Genomic DNA, 15,754 nt, shown 5'->3' with positions numbered 1-15,754 from the left:
AGAAAACGGTAGCTCTTAGAAAACTATGACACTGCATAAGACCACATGTAGTCAGCTGAGCACGACAGAAAATGGTCTTCTCACAAGTCTTGATAGGTAGGAACCCAACTTCACAATTTTCTCTAGTGCGAAAACTGTTATAACTTCATAACCTAATTAGCAATAACATCTCATTCAGATTCCTCCAGGTTGGAAAATTCTTACCTACAGAATACTTCTTTTCCTCGTACTGGGACTGCCAGATATAAAGCACTATTTTCTGCACTTATCAAAACTATGAAGTTTAGGGTGCCTGGTTGGCTCAGTCAGCTAAGTGTCTGCCCTTGGCTCAGGTCATGATCCCAGGGTCCTGGGATCGAGTCCCACATCGGGCTCCCTGCTCAGCGGGGAACTGCTTCTCCCTCTCTCCTTGCTCCTCCTCCCTGCTCATACTCTCTCCGTCAAATAAACAAAAAAAAATCTTAAAAACAACAACAACAACAACTATCAAGTTTAGATAAGAATCACTGCCCTCCAGAATAACGGAGATGATCAAGCAGCTTGTATTCCATAGAGGATCTCTATACAAAGCTTTTTGGGAAAAGTGTGTTGGTGATACTTTTGGACCTCTAACAACTACTGTAAAGGCAGAAGAAAACTACTGGCTCATGAAAACCAATGGAAACATTCAGAAAGTTGTCTAAAATGGGTAAGATCCATGGGTGAGAAACATTTTTATGAAGTCTGCTAGGGTTTTTATTTCTCAAAGATACAGAGAAAATGCTACAGAAAATAGCTACTTCCATTTAGAAGTTAGACTCTTTTCCCATTTTAGATCTTGAGTTCTCATCCTAAAATACACTGATGATAGATAGATGCAAGTTCTCTGTCAGTGGCTACGTCAGACTGGCAAACTCAAGACCTATGCATTTCTCTAGAAAATAAGGTGTCTGAATCCTACCTATGACGGCTGCTTCACATACACCCTCCCCACCCCCACACACGTTCTTTTCAGCAGCAATCCAAGATCCTTGTTCAATATACAGGATTTGAACCCCCCCCTTTTTTAAAGATTTATTTGTTCGAGAGAGAGAAAGAGAGAGAGCATGCATGCACGCGCGCACACACACACAGGGTGGGAGGGGCAGAGGGAGAAGGAGAATCTTAAGCAGACTCCCTGCTGACTGTGTGAAGACCGATGTGGGGCTGATCCCACAACCTGGAGATCATAACCTGAGCCGAAACCAAGTAGGATGGTCAACCGACTGAGCCACCCAGGTGTCCCAAACAACCCCTTAACTTTTATTTAAGCTTTTCTGTATGGCAGTTTCTTATGTCCAGACATGATGGGTCTTACAGGTAGGTCCATTAAAATCTACTTTCTAAAGAAACTGAATAACAAAGTGGGTACTGTCAATAGTACCCAACATTAAAATTATGTATGATAATTTTTTATCATGAGCATCAATTTTTAAGATGTAAACTTGATAAAAATAGACTTTGAAAGTATAGCAGATAAATAATTTCAAATGCTGATCATAGCACAGTTTCCGATGTATCAGTTAATTCTTTGTAGAAGAGTATAAAAGAAATTATTCCATTTTGGATCAAGCGCATGAATTATTTACAAAGATACACAGTAGTCAGACTGATCTTTGAAAATGTGATCAATCAAATCTTAACACCCCCTTGCTCAGAACCTTCATCTAGCTTTCCATTACACTTTGGACAGAATAAAATCCAAAGTCCTTACCCAGTCACCATAGTCAGTCTCTCTCCCTCTCTCTCTGTGTGACCTTGTCTCCTACGATCTCCCCCTTCATCATGCCATCCCTCCAACAGGCCACACTTGCTCCTGCCTCAGAGGCTTAATTATGTTGGTTGTCCTTTTCCTGGAACACACCCAGCATCTTGCTCCCTCATTTCACTTGAGTCACTCCTTGAATGTCATCCTCTCAGAGAATCCTTTAGCATTGCTCTGCTCTATCATCATTCCCTATCCCTAAACCTGGTTCAATTTTTCTTCACAGAATTTATCATAACTTAGCTTTATATTTATTTGTGTACTTATTTATTTTCTGTCTCATGTGAAAGTTGCACAAAGACAGGAACTAATTGTGTTATTTACCACTGTATCCCTAGCATCCCGGCATATCACTACTATCACGGTAGCTAACATTTGCTGAGCGCTGACTATGTGCCAGGTCTCATTTTCAGCTTTATTACTTCTTTAATCTGCACAACAATCCTCAGAATAGTTTAATTTGCTAGTAAGTGGCAGAGCTAGGATTTGAACCCACCAATTTGATTCTGCAGGCTGAGAACATCATTGTAACATTATTCTCATGCAAACACTATTGTTAAGATTTATGGATAAAAAAATACTTAGGAATTATCCCAAGAAAATATGTAGGGTAATGAATTAGCTCTTAGGGCAGATAAAGTATCACAAATGGTCTCCTAAAGCTACATTTTAATAAGCCTCTAATGTTCTCTGCCATATTTAAATATGTTAGCCCAAAAATAAAGGTTAGAAATGTTCTTAAATGTTCAGATTTAAGGAAATCAACACTCCAAATTTATATTCTAAGCACAAAGTGTAAGTACATTAAGTCATCAAATACATTTTCGAGTCTGACCCATTCAGTCAGAAAGAACAGAGGCCTCTAACAACGGAAGATTACACCTGTGCAAATTGTTACAGCAGAGGCTGCTGCAACGCACCAGTGCAGGTAATAAAGTCAACACTCCCTCGAAATAGGTTCGTAAGTTACAAAATGCATCTCTCTGTAATCTTCAACTTCCTAACTTCCTGAATTTTAAGTGAACCTCAATTTGCTAAAAGCAATTTAGACAGTACAATGAATAAGCCCAAGATGTGTGCGAGATGGTTTTTCCTTTACATCTGTAATAGAATTGAAAGCTACTAAAGCCTAAAGTACAATCATACCTGCTGAATGGGACTTTGTGCCTGAAACAGTATTCTTCGTCCTAGTAGTTCTGCAAAGATACATCCGACAGACCAGATGTCAATAGCATTGCTGTAATGACGACTGCCCATCAGGATTTCCGGAGCCCGATAATACTGAGTAACAACTTCCTGAGTCATATGACGGGATTCATCTAATTCCTCCACTCTGGCCAATCCAAAATCACAAATCTAAATAGAAAAGATTTATCAAAATATTGTTAAAGAGACAAATATATTTACAAATGGTAAAGTAAAACAAAATAAGCAAAAATTCAAAACCTTGATAAATCTCTGAACTTTGGAAAAGTTTTCAATGATACAGGTACGGTATATTTGTGTCAATACAGAATTTGATCTTATTTGCATAAGAGGGAAAAAGAAGTCTCAAACTTCCTTATTTCTATAAAAAATGATGTGTCTTAAAAATATTCTTCTCGGGCGCCTGGGTGGCTCAGTTGGTTAAGCGACTGCCTTCGGCTCAGGTCATGATCCTGGGGTTCTGGATCAAGTCCCGCATCCAGCTCCCTGCTCTGCAGGGAGCCGGCTTCTCCTCTCCCTCTGCCTGCCACTCCCCCTGCTTGTGCTCTCTCTCTGTCAAATAAATAAATAAGATCTTAAAAAAATATCTTTTTCTCACTCATCTTTTCAACTGATAATTAAAACCAAAAAGACAGCTCAATGTGTATTTCCAGCTTTAAATGTAGAAACCAAACCATGTATTTTCAAGGCTTATCGAGGAATTATAGGAAAAAAAAGGGGGCCTATCTTGAAGACCTCCTGAGCTATGTTTACTGTCTTTATGGAACATACACAGAAAAATTTCTTTACATCTATAGGTTTCAAACTGAGCCCTAAACTTCCCATGTACCTATTTAAATAGTATTTAAAATACCATTCACACTCAGATATGTACGTCAAAATGTAGCACACTGTAGGATACCAGTGCTATTACTTTCACTCATTTCTTCATGCTGTAAATATTTAACTGAATGCCTCTTATGGTTTGGACAGTATGCTAGAACCCGGTAACACAATAGTAAATGAGAAAGACTGGTCAATTTGTATGCAGACCTAGGAATAAATCTTTTCTTTTTATTTCTGTTTAACTGAAAAGTATGCTGAGGTTGCAAGGTGAGCTGTTAGTAGACAGCAGCAGTGCTACCACCAGCAACTTCTGCTTATTTTCAGGAATTTCTCATATTAAGAAAATAAGATTTTCTTAATACTGGGCCACCAAAACAAAAAGTGGGAGCACTGAGGTTAAGATAAGAGAATAACAGCCTTCCAAGCTCCAGCATTCTCACTGATTAACTTCATGAGGCAATATTATAAATGATGAACTAACACTTTTCTAACTTTTTCTAAGTTGAGGTCGCAGCATAAGATTTTATTTTAAAAAAGGGTCTGGCAGCTTAAAAAAATGTTTGAAAAACATACGAAAAAGGAAAAAAAAAAAAAACCACCACCAAAAAACCCTACAAATTGCTTATCAAATTCTCCCAGAGGCTAGTGTTCAAATAACACATAAAATTTTAAAACTCTCTTCCTTGGCCATGATGTTTTAGGATACCTTTTAAAACAAAACCAGACCAAAGAACTTAAATCCATTTTCCTATATCTTTCTCGTATTTATAGTAAAAAAAAAAACAACGAAAAACTAACCACCCACCTGACAGAAAATGTTTTCTGTTATAAAGCAAGTCCTTTGTTAAAAACATCAGTCTGTCTGGAGTCATTTTTGGCAATTTATCTGAAGACAAGCTAAACCTGAAGTAAGAAGCTTACACGATCAGATAACCAGAAAGATAATGAGATTTCCAACAAAATTATCCATTTTGTGCTTAATAGGAAACAAAGTATATTCAGAATATGAAAGGATATTAATTTAAGAGAAATGTTTTATCATAATCATTTTTGATGAATTTGTACATTTGAGAAGAGAGAATTAGTGCCCGTAGCTTGGCTCTCCATTCTGGGTCTTAAAAGTAGGCTGCTATGGGGCGCCTGGGTGGCACAGCGGTTAAGCGTCTGCCTTCGGCTCAGGGCGTGATCCCGGCGTTATGGGATCGAGCCCCACATCAGGCTCCTCCGCTATGAGACTGCTTCTTCCTCTCCCACTCCCCCTACTTGTGTTCCCTCTCTCGCTGGCTGTCTCTATCTCTGCCGAATAAATAAATAAAATCTTTAAAAAAAAATAAAAAAAAAATAAAGTAGGCTGCTAAGACAAGTCAAAGGAGTGGGGCACAATTTCAATTTATCCTGATCTTTGTTTTTTTTTTTTTTTAATATTTATTTATTTATTTATGTGACAGAGAGACAGCCAGCGAGAGAGGGAACACAGCAGGGGAGTGGGAGAGGAAGAAGCAGGCTCCCAGCAGAGGAGCCTGATGTGGGGCTTGATCCCGGAACGCCGGGATCACGCCCTGAGCCGAAGACAGAGGCTTAACGACTACGCTACCCAGGTGCCCCTATTCTGATCTTTGTATTGTTTATTCATAAATGACATTTTCCTCTAGTTACTCGTTCAAGTAGCTAGAAGTTATAATACCATAACAGATGATTTGAAAAATGGACTTCAGGCTGGTAATGGCACCAAGCATGACAGGTTCTAAACAAAATGCCTTGTGAAGTTCTCCAACCAGAAATCAAAATAAGAAGAAACTGGCTTAAACTGTCATAAAACTGATTTGGCTGAACAGAACATAGAATTCCTAAGGTTTTAATTAAAAAAAATTAAAATTAGGGTTATGGGGATAGGTTGCAGCTCTCTTTAAAAAGTGGAAAGGTAGCAGGGAAATGAACTCAATAACCTATAGAAGGAATATTTACTTTCGTGGACACTGAGAACAATTAATTTCTCTGTGGAAAGAGACTGAACTACAACACTAGTTGTTTTCAGGAAAATATGAAAGACAGTTTTTTTTTTTTTTTAAGATTTTATTTATTTGAGAGAAAGAGAGAGAGAGACGGTGACAGAGAGCATGAGTGGGGGCGGGGGAGAGGGAGAAGCAGACTCCCCGCTGAGCAGGGAGCCCGATACTGGGCTGGACCCCAGGACCCTGAGATCAGGACCTGAGCTAAGGGCAGACGCTTAACCAACTGAGCCACCCAAGTGCCTCTGAAAGACAGTTAAAAAAAAAAAAATCTTTCTAGAGTTAAATCAGGAACAGTTCTTCAAGGCTATAATGGAGATTTTTTTTCACAGTATAACATACCAGCTTTTAAAGAAAATTGGCACAGAGTTTAAAGAAAGCATTTAAAATACAAAATGATATTCATTTATATACTTGCTTTTAATATTTAGTTTAACTGCCATCAAGCTAAGTAACAGTGACAGCCTGAAAACTTAAAGCAGGCAACATCTAAAAACCAGTTTTCTTGGGGTGCCTGGGTGGCACAGTTGGTTAAGCACCTGACTCTTGGTTTCAGTTTAGGTCGTGATCTCAGGGTCCTGAGATCAAGCCCTGCATTGTGCTCTGTGCTCAGCATGGAGTCCGCCTGGAACTCTCTCTCCCTTTCCCTCTGCCCCTCCCCACTGTGCGCTCTCTTTCTCCCAAATAAATAAATCCTTATTTACTTAAACTTAAATATATATAAACTTTATTTATTAGAACAAAAACCAAACAAAAAACCAGTTTTCTTTTTCAAATTTATCAGTTGGAATGTTAAGAATATTTACTGCAGACTGAAGCAGCATGTAATACTGTAGCCACTCATAAAATAAACAGAATTTAAATTTGCTCACGCAGAGATTACACAGCTGTAGGAAGGCCCTTATCTCTAATTTCTATGATGGGGAAAATATGGTGGGCCTCTCTCTAGGAGTTCCACTAATACATCTCTGTTAGAGGCAGGGAAATGCACACATGTGGATTTTGCGAACAAGAAACAACGGGGGTGGGGTGGAGATACTGGGGGAAAGTAAAATTAAAATTGATGGCTTGAGATTTTGGGGCTACTAACTATAATTAAATCCTGTAATCAATTCCTCTTCAGAGGGAGCAGCAGGATTGGCTACTATATATTGTCAAATACATTTGACCCTTTTCTGGCTTAGTATTTTTACCTTTTTTTTTTTTGACTGAAGATTTTATTATTTCTTTGAAAGCGAGAGAGAGTGCAAACAGGGTGAGGGGCAGAGGGAGAAGCAGACTCTCTGCTGAGCAGGGAGCCTGACATGGGGCTCGATCCCAGGACTCCCGGATCACGACCTGAGCTGTAAGGCAGGTGCTTAACCAACTGAGCTACCCAAGGGCCCCTAGTATTTTCAAGTGTTTCCACTAACCTACTTTGCTACCTCAGTCACACAAGGCACAGAAATGTTAGCTGTGCAAAAACACAGTCTTAAAAGCCACACTACATTCTCATATAAATAACTTACTAGTCTTGAAATATTCCTTTTGATGTATACGTCCTTTAGCAATGGAACAATCTAAAAAGAAATCACCTTCTCTATCTTCTTTCCGGTCACATTGTAATTCCAATTTCAGTGTTTCCAAAACATATGCAAACTATCATGAAGAAACCATGAGTCAAGACGACAAATCAGTTACTATGGCCATGACTAGTGATATTGCTAGAGAAAACTCGGTTCTTTAATTTTTGGTAAAGTGATGAAAATAAAGTTAACTCTTTCACAAAAACATACTGTTCTTAAACCTGCCTTGGCATTCTAAATTTTTCTCAGATATTTAAAGAAACTGAAAAGCTACCTTTAGAACACAGTTGCTGTTCACAAGGAGATTCCCTGGCTTAATGTCTCGATGTAAAATGCCAGCTGAATGGAGATATTTCAAACCTGAAATAACAAACGGATTTAATTGCAGATATTTAATTCTTTTCACTTCACCAATGATTTGGGGAAAACCACAGTAACAGAGAATACAGGATTTAAGGTTGTTCTCCAAATAATGGCCTAATAAACATTATTAAAAGCTTTGACTTAGTCCTACCTCAAAAAACTGTACTTTTGTAAACTAAAGTATCATCAATGGTTTGCACAATTTACAGATAATGCCTATGATTCAAAAGATGAGTTAGGTTTAAATATAGATCAGCTTTTCAGGTGCTGGAATTAAAGCTGACCATACCAATATCCTTGAATTGCTCCTACGTGTGGGTGGCTAAGAGCTCGGCTATTCGTACTCTCAACCTGTGATTCTGAGCCTGCTCCGGCAAATCCGAATTACCCACCAGGGAGCCCTTCCCAGGGCAGATTTTCACTGATAAGACAAAATTCAGGTTTGTCAGTAGTTATTCCCTACCACTGAGATTCAAGAGGGGTAGTTAATTACTTTAAAATATTTTTGATATCTTAAAAGACTGAGTTTTAGCACTGTTAGAAAAAGGTCACAGCTTCAAGGCTGAGTCTTTCGAATAAAACACAGCAAATCATTAATTTTTTTACAAGTGTAAAAAAAAGATCCAATATCCAACATCTTCATTCTGTTCCCTGCTACAGAGTATCAACAAATCTATGGAAGGTGAACATCCTAGTTTTAATACTTTGTGTGTGTTTTCATTCTGTTGTCAGATGCTTTTTAATCTCTACAAAGAATACCTGAAACTATGAATCCTGGTGTGGGAGCAGAGGGAGAAGAGTATTTTACTAGGTAAGAAAGCTGTTTCAGCTTTAAACAATTCTCCATTTGTAACAGCAAAATTCCAGAGGACACACCTGATGGCCAGAAGCCCCAGCAATGTCAGCTCAAACTTCCTCTCTATCAAGTCGGTGCTCTTTAATGAGCGGGTCTGGAGAATTATTTAGCTGGCTGTTTCTCAGCCTCCTGGATGCTTTGGCTTTAAGGGTCATTTTGTTTTTCTAGAGTTGGGACTCAGGTATACCAGCCAACACTTTGAACACACTTGAAGAATAAATGTCATCCATAGGGAACACAATTACTTTTCAATTGAGTCACCTGATGCCAGGCACATAGTCCTACTAAAGACTGTTTAGAGGAAATTGTGACAGACCACAAGGTTCCACAAACCATCCTGCTTATTTACCTCCCTAACCTACTTAACTGAGTAATGAATTAGGGCTTTCTCTTCCATCAATGAAAATAAGAACCATTTGACGACCCTTAAAAGCCTCTTATTTAACATCAGTGTAGAGATTATTAAATATAATAATTGGTCAAAAGAAAAAAGTCTTTAGGGAAGAAAAAAGCCTTGGAAGGTCAGATTAAAGTTCAAATGAAAAGCAAAACATTTCACTTATACAGTGACACTACCTTTTTCTTCACAAAGAAAAGCTTACCTCGCAAAATCTGATAAAGAAAAACTTTGACATGATCTGAGCTGAGTGGTTGAGGAGAGACGATAATTTTATGTAGGTCACTCTGCATCAATTCTGTGACAACGTATCTTGAGGTTTTAAGTTAAGGAGAATTCCGAGAATTCAGCCCCCAATCCCCTCAAAGCAGGCACTAGGTCTAAAGAATAACTTCCATTCCTAAAGCCGGAAAAAGCTTAGGGAAAGAAAGCTTCTAGACAGCATGACAGAGGTAAAAATTCCAGACCTCACAAGATTAAAAAATTGCCAAAATTAAAGAATTTACCATTTAGAAGTTAGCAGAAATAAACTAAGTCTCTATAATTAGCATTATAAAAGAAAAATAAGATGAACATTTTTGAATTAAGTTTTTAATTCCAATGTAGTTAACATACAGTGTTCTATTAGTTTCAGGTGTTCAATATAGTGATTCAACAGTTCCATACAGTACTCAGTGCTCATCATGATAAATGCTCTCTTAATCACCTTCCCCTATTTCACCCGTCCCCAAGCACTTTCTCTCTGGTAACTGTTTTCTATAGTTAAGAGTCTGTTTTTTTCCCTTTGTTCATTTGTATTCTTAAATTCCACGTATGAGTGAAATCATATGGTATTTGTCTTTCTCCAACGGACTTATTTTGCTTAGCATTATACCCTCTAGATCTACCCATGGTTGTTGCAAATGGCAAGATTTCATTCCTTTTTATATTCCACTGTGTATCTATGTAATACATATTCTTTATCCATTCATCTATCGATGGCCACTTGGGCTGCTTCCATAATTTGGCAATTGTAAATAATGCTTCAATAAACATAGGGGTGCATATATCCCTTTGAATTAGTGTTTTTGTATTTTGGGGGTAAATACCCAGTAGTGAGATTACTGGATCCTAAGGCAGTTTTATTATTTTTTTTTGAGTAAACTCCATACTATTTTCCACAGTGGCTACACCGGTCTGCATTCCCACCAACAGTGCACCAGGGTTCCTTTCTCTCCACATTCATGCCAACACCTGTTGTTTCTTGTGTTGTTGATTTTAGCCATTCTGATAGGTGTGAGGTGACATCTCATTGTAGTTTTGATTTGCATTTCCCTGATGACAAGATATGTTGAGAATCTTTTCATGTGTCTGTTGAACATCTGTACATCTTTGGAGAAATGTCTGTTTACATCTTCTGACCATTTATATAGTTATATATATAACTATATATATAAAAATATATATACGTGTGTGTATATATAATATTATATATATATATATGATATTAACCCTTTATGGGATATGTCATTGGCAAATATCTTCTCAAAAAGGATAAACATTTTATTTTTTTAATTTAAGATTTTTTAAAAAAGATTTTATTTATTTGACAGACAGAGAGGTAGTGAGAGAGGCAATACAAGCAGGGGGAGTGGGAGAGGGAGAAGCAGGCTTCCTGCCGACACGGGCTCGATCCCAGGACCCTGGGATCATGACCTGAGCGGAAGGCTTAATGACTGAGCCACCCAGGCGCCCCTATTTAATATAAGATTTTATTTATTTATTTGAGAGAGCACGAGCAAGAGAGCACAAGCAAGGAGCAGCAGAGGGAGAGGGAGAAGCAGGCTCCCAGCTGAGCAGGGAGCCCAATGCGGGGCTCCATCCCAGGACCCTGAGATCACGACCTGAACTGAATGCAGATGCTTAACCGACTGCACCCCCAGGTGCCCAAGAATAAACATGTTAAATGACAGCCAGGCCAGGAAGAATGTGAAGACCAAATAGTCTCAGGATCTATTCAGACATGTTACTGGAGCCTCCTTTGAATCCAAACGAGAGAGGGTTGGGGGTCTCACCCTAGGCCACCACGGCACCAATGGAAAGGATGACAACCTACTCATCAGCTGTGGCATAAGTTACTTTACGAAGAATAGTACTCCTAGAAATGTGTAAAATGATTAGTTCAAATCCAATTCTATCTACAATCTTAATTCTTTAATTAAACTTTTTTTTTTAAACATTTATGGCTCCTTTAAGTTTTAAGCCTCCTGTGCTTTGTACTTTTATACCCTCAGGGTTTTGTTCAAACAACACGTGGCAGATGATCAATGTAGATGTGGAATTCAGAACTCTTGTGAAGGTAACTCTTTTGCTATATCTAAAATAGGGCAAATTCATGACTTACCCTGTGCACAGTTAAGGACTCAGTTCAAGTTTGGGTGAATTTTATGATTTAAATTTAACCTCCCTTAAGAAAAGGGGAGAATACCCTTCACTTCAGGAGATTCCTACCAGGTTTCAAATTCTTTTGACACCTTGTGAAAGTCAGTTTCATGTTCTGAGTTAAAACACTACAGCTTCCCTAGCCCCGAACAACTGAAAGCCGGGAAAGGCAAAACAACGACAACAAAGCAGAGCTGTTGCTGGGCTGCAGAGTTATTCTGCTTTCTTACTTAGTTCTTCAGATCCTAACTTTCTTCTTTCAGAGCGATCTTACGGAATCTTTTGAACGGACAACCCACCTGACAGCCTGTAAAACACCTCTAGTATCAGTGTTGTCCCAGGGCTAGTTCTAGAACACAGACCATCTCAAGGGGCAGCTGTAGTCTTAGGGTGCTTAGCATGAACTATAAATGAACTAAGACGGTCCCAGGACTTCTGTTTTAGCATTTACATGCTCGCTGTAGGGGTAAATGCTAGGCATATAAAAATAAAGATGAGGAGGAGTCTGCTTTCAAAACTTAAATTTTTAAGAAGTGCTGTTAGGCTTTGGATTTTACTTTTATGAGCTTTAAAGACTCTTGTAGTAAGTGGTCATTATCTGGGGAGAATGATTTAAAAACCCTTCTAATTTAACATTTTAGCAAAACCAAGTAGAAACAACTTGAGAGTAGGGAGGAGAATTAGTAACTGGTAACACCTGACACACAGTCAAAAGGTCCTCCTTGCGACATTTTCTTCAAATGGCTTCTAGAACACCCAATTAATGGCTTTTCTTTTCTCTCACTGGTTGTTCCTTCTCAATCCTCCTTTGTTGTTTCCCTTCTCCAACCACTTAATGTTGAAATGCCCCAGGATTTGGTCCTCTTACCTTTTCACACTCAACTTTCTTGGGTAATTGGATCCAATCCCTAGACTTGAAACAACACACATGCAGATGACTCCCAACTTTATATCTCTAGTTAATCTAGTTTCCTTAAGTCCAGCCTTGTTTATCAAACTGTCTACTCATCATCTCCTCTGGATGTCTAATTGACATCTCAAACTGTCCAAAACTGTCCAAATGTGTATTCTCCATCCCCCCCCCCCAATCACTTATTCTAGTTGTAGGCTTTGTTATAGCAAACCTATTTTTCCAGCAAGCTGCTCACACCACAAGCCACAAACCTTGGGGTCATCCTAGATTTCTCTTTTTCTCTCTTACTCTACCTCCAATCCATCAGAGAATCCTGTTGGTTCTTTCAAAGAGTCTTTCAAAATTTAGCCACAGAATTAGACTACTTCTTATCATGTCTACTGTTACCTCCCTTGGTCCAAGACCTTTAGATTTCTTTCTTTTATTTCTATTTTGTCTATATATTGACAGTTACTTACTATATAGAAACTGCAATTTTTAATGTCTTTATAGTCTTAGGTTACTTTTATTTTAGGTTTTATTAATCAGATTTTTTCCAAAGAATTACATTCTACCCCATAATGAAGGTTAGTGAGGAAATGAGATTTCACAAGTAGAATATCCTAAGGAGAGTTTTCGGTGACGTATTAGAATCATTCTATCAAACAATACATATCTGTTAAATTATGATATTATTACCAGGGTTAGATTTAGATTTTTTTCTTAATAGCTTAAAATTTTTTCTTACAAAAGTTGTTTAAACACATAGAAAACTTGAAAGAATTAAACAGTGAGCGCCCATTTATATACACCCACCCCCTAGATTCTGCACTTAACATTTTGCTGTATTTGCTTTTATATATTTACCCATGGCTCTTCCCATTCATCAATTAATTTTATTTTTTGGGCTGCATTTCACAGGACATTTTTTTTGAATGAAAGCCAGATTATGTCACTCCTCTGCAAGTTTCCCCATTTCATTTAGAGGCAAAGACAAAGTTCTTAAAATGTCCTTAACATGACCATAAATGATCTGTCCTCCTTACTCCTCTGACCTTCTCTCCCACCATTTTTGCTATTCTCTAAACATGCTAGACACACTCTGACCTTAGGCCTTTGCTCTAGCTGCTCCCTCTACCTGGAATGGGCTTCCCCAGACACCATGGCTAACTCTTTCACCTCCTTCATGTTTTTGTTCAAATCATATCTTTTGAATGAGGCCTACCTTGACCATTCTAATACTGCATCTTGCATGCCTTATACAATAGCTACCCACTTGCCCAGCTCTACTTTTTCTTTTTTCCTTTAGTACATATCCTACATAATTTACTTATTATGTTTATTGTTTATTTGTCTCCCCAACCCTGCCCCATGAGAGCAAGGGTTTTGTCTGTTTTGTTGACAAGTCTATCCCAAATTCTCAGAAACAAATGCCCACGTACCGTTAAGTCTCCTATAAACATCTGTTGGGTGAATGAACTATATATATATATATATATATTGAATACCCACTAGGTATACCAGCACTCTACTAAGTATTTTAAATATATCATCTCATCTAATTTTCATGGCAATCTTATAAGGGAGGTGGTGGTATTCCCAATTATAGATGAGGAAATTGGGCTAACAGAAGGCAAGTAACCTGTCTAAAGTTACACAGTAGTAAAATTGACTTCCTTTCTTTTTTTGAGTTATACTTTTAAAAATTGTAATAAAATATACTAAATGTTCACTGTGTTTCTTATAGAAGACTTTCAGCTAATCAATGCAGAAGCAATGCTACGTGAGTAAAAAAAATTGCCATTTTTCAACCTCTATGATATCATGGATGCAGGCACCAATTACTAATGGCTGCTAAAACCATTTGAAAGGGATGAGACTGATCAGTGTCACCTAAATCCACCACTCAGCCCTGCAACACTTAATGTGTGATAAGATATTATGTCTCTGTGAGATCCACACCACTGCCCAAAAAGTATTCATGTCTTTCAAAAAAAATCAATATAGGGGTGTCTGGGTCGCTCAGTTGGTTAAGGTGTCTGACTCTTGATTTCAGCTTGGGTCATGATCTCAGGGTTGTGAGATCGAGTCCCATGTTGAGCCCTGTGCTGGGCTCTGCGCTGGGCGTGGAACCTGCTTAAGACTCTCTCTCCCTCTGCCCCCTGCAGCCTCTTTCAAAAAAAAAAAAAATTAACCTTAATATAATCAATCCTCTCCTCAAACTCCAATTACCAGTTTACTAGAAATATGGGGAATAAAAGAACAAGAGACACCATGAAGAAGCAATCAGCTAAACATACAATGTGGATCATTCTTCAGGAAAAATTCTCCAACAAATAAATTACAAAAAAAGGGGGGTGCGTATGTGAGGGGTAAGGAAGGTAGGAATGTTTGGGATAAGAGAGTCTCAAGAAGTGCAATAGCCAAATGCAATATATGGACTTTGTTTAGAACCTGATTTAAACAAACCTGATTAAAAAAGAGATCTTTAAGGAAATCAGGGAATAGTAAAAAATTAGCTAATTTTATTAGGTGTGATAATGACATAATGGTTAGGTTTTTAAAGTCCTTAACAGTTAGAAAAGAAGGCATACTTAAGTATTTATAGGTAAAATAATTTGATGTTTGGGGTCTACTTTAAAATAACTCCAGCCTTCCTTTTCCAGCCCTCAATAAAAAGGGAGAGTGGAAATGAGATTGGCAAAATGATGAATAATTGTTGAATCTGGGTATTGAGTAAATGATAGTCATTACACTACTGTTTCTACTTTTCTGTATTTTTGAAAATTTCCAAAAAAGTTTTTAAAAAAACTTCCACTGTAGAAAACTAGGAAAATACAAAAAATTCAAGGAATAGAAAAACTACCCAGAATCCTACCACTCTGAATGAACCTATAACATCTTTGTGAAAATGTTGTACATGCATATATATATATGTGTGTGTGTGTGTATTTGAAATTGGGATTGTAACATATACATGGTGTTGCTGCCTGTTTTCTTAACTTAATAAAATATAAGCATTTTCTCCTGTTATTAAATATTCTAATAAAGCAGAATTTTTATGACCATTTAGTGTTCTAATGTACAAATAGAATTCATTTAACCAATCCATCATTGTTGAAAATCCAAGTTATTTCTATTTTTTTAATGTAAATAAACCTGAGATAAACATCATGTATCTCTATATACCCATATCTTTATGTGAATCTGATTACTTCCTAATACATTCCTTTAAGAGGAATTATGGTGTCAAAGTAGAACATATCACATATTCTTTTTTTTTTTTTTCATTTAAAATAATTTGTTAACACTTTCCATGGTATATAGTTATTTAATATAATTTTAAGTGCTTGAAGAGTATTCCATTTTACGGACTATGTCATAACTTAAGCAACCCTATCACTGGATATTTAGGTTATTACTGTGTGACTGTAATG

At 37.6% G+C, this 15,754-nt stretch overlaps 1 protein-coding gene across 1 annotated transcript in view; it reads right to left on the bottom strand.

Moving 5' to 3' along the window:
* NLK (nemo like kinase) overlaps positions 1-15,754 on the bottom strand; it is a 157,038-nt gene that overhangs the window by 20,281 nt on the left and 121,003 nt on the right. Inside the window, exons 4-6 of the mRNA XM_045773565.2 lie at positions 9,210-9,316; positions 7,663-7,748; positions 2,930-3,139 (exon numbers count right to left, since the gene is read on the bottom strand). Coding sequence (XP_045629521.1) covers positions 2,930-3,139; positions 7,663-7,748; positions 9,210-9,316 — 403 coding nt within the window. The remainder of the gene's footprint in view (positions 1-2,929; positions 3,140-7,662; positions 7,749-9,209; positions 9,317-15,754) is intronic.

This window comes from Ursus americanus, chromosome 23, assembly GCF_024610735.1.
Source record: "Ursus americanus isolate L20-20 chromosome 23, mUrsAme1.1.p, whole genome shotgun sequence".
Classification (NCBI taxonomy): Eukaryota; Metazoa; Chordata; class Mammalia; order Carnivora; family Ursidae; genus Ursus; species Ursus americanus.
Note: the sequence above shows the minus strand (reverse complement) of the source record. Positions and strands in the feature narration are given on the sequence as shown.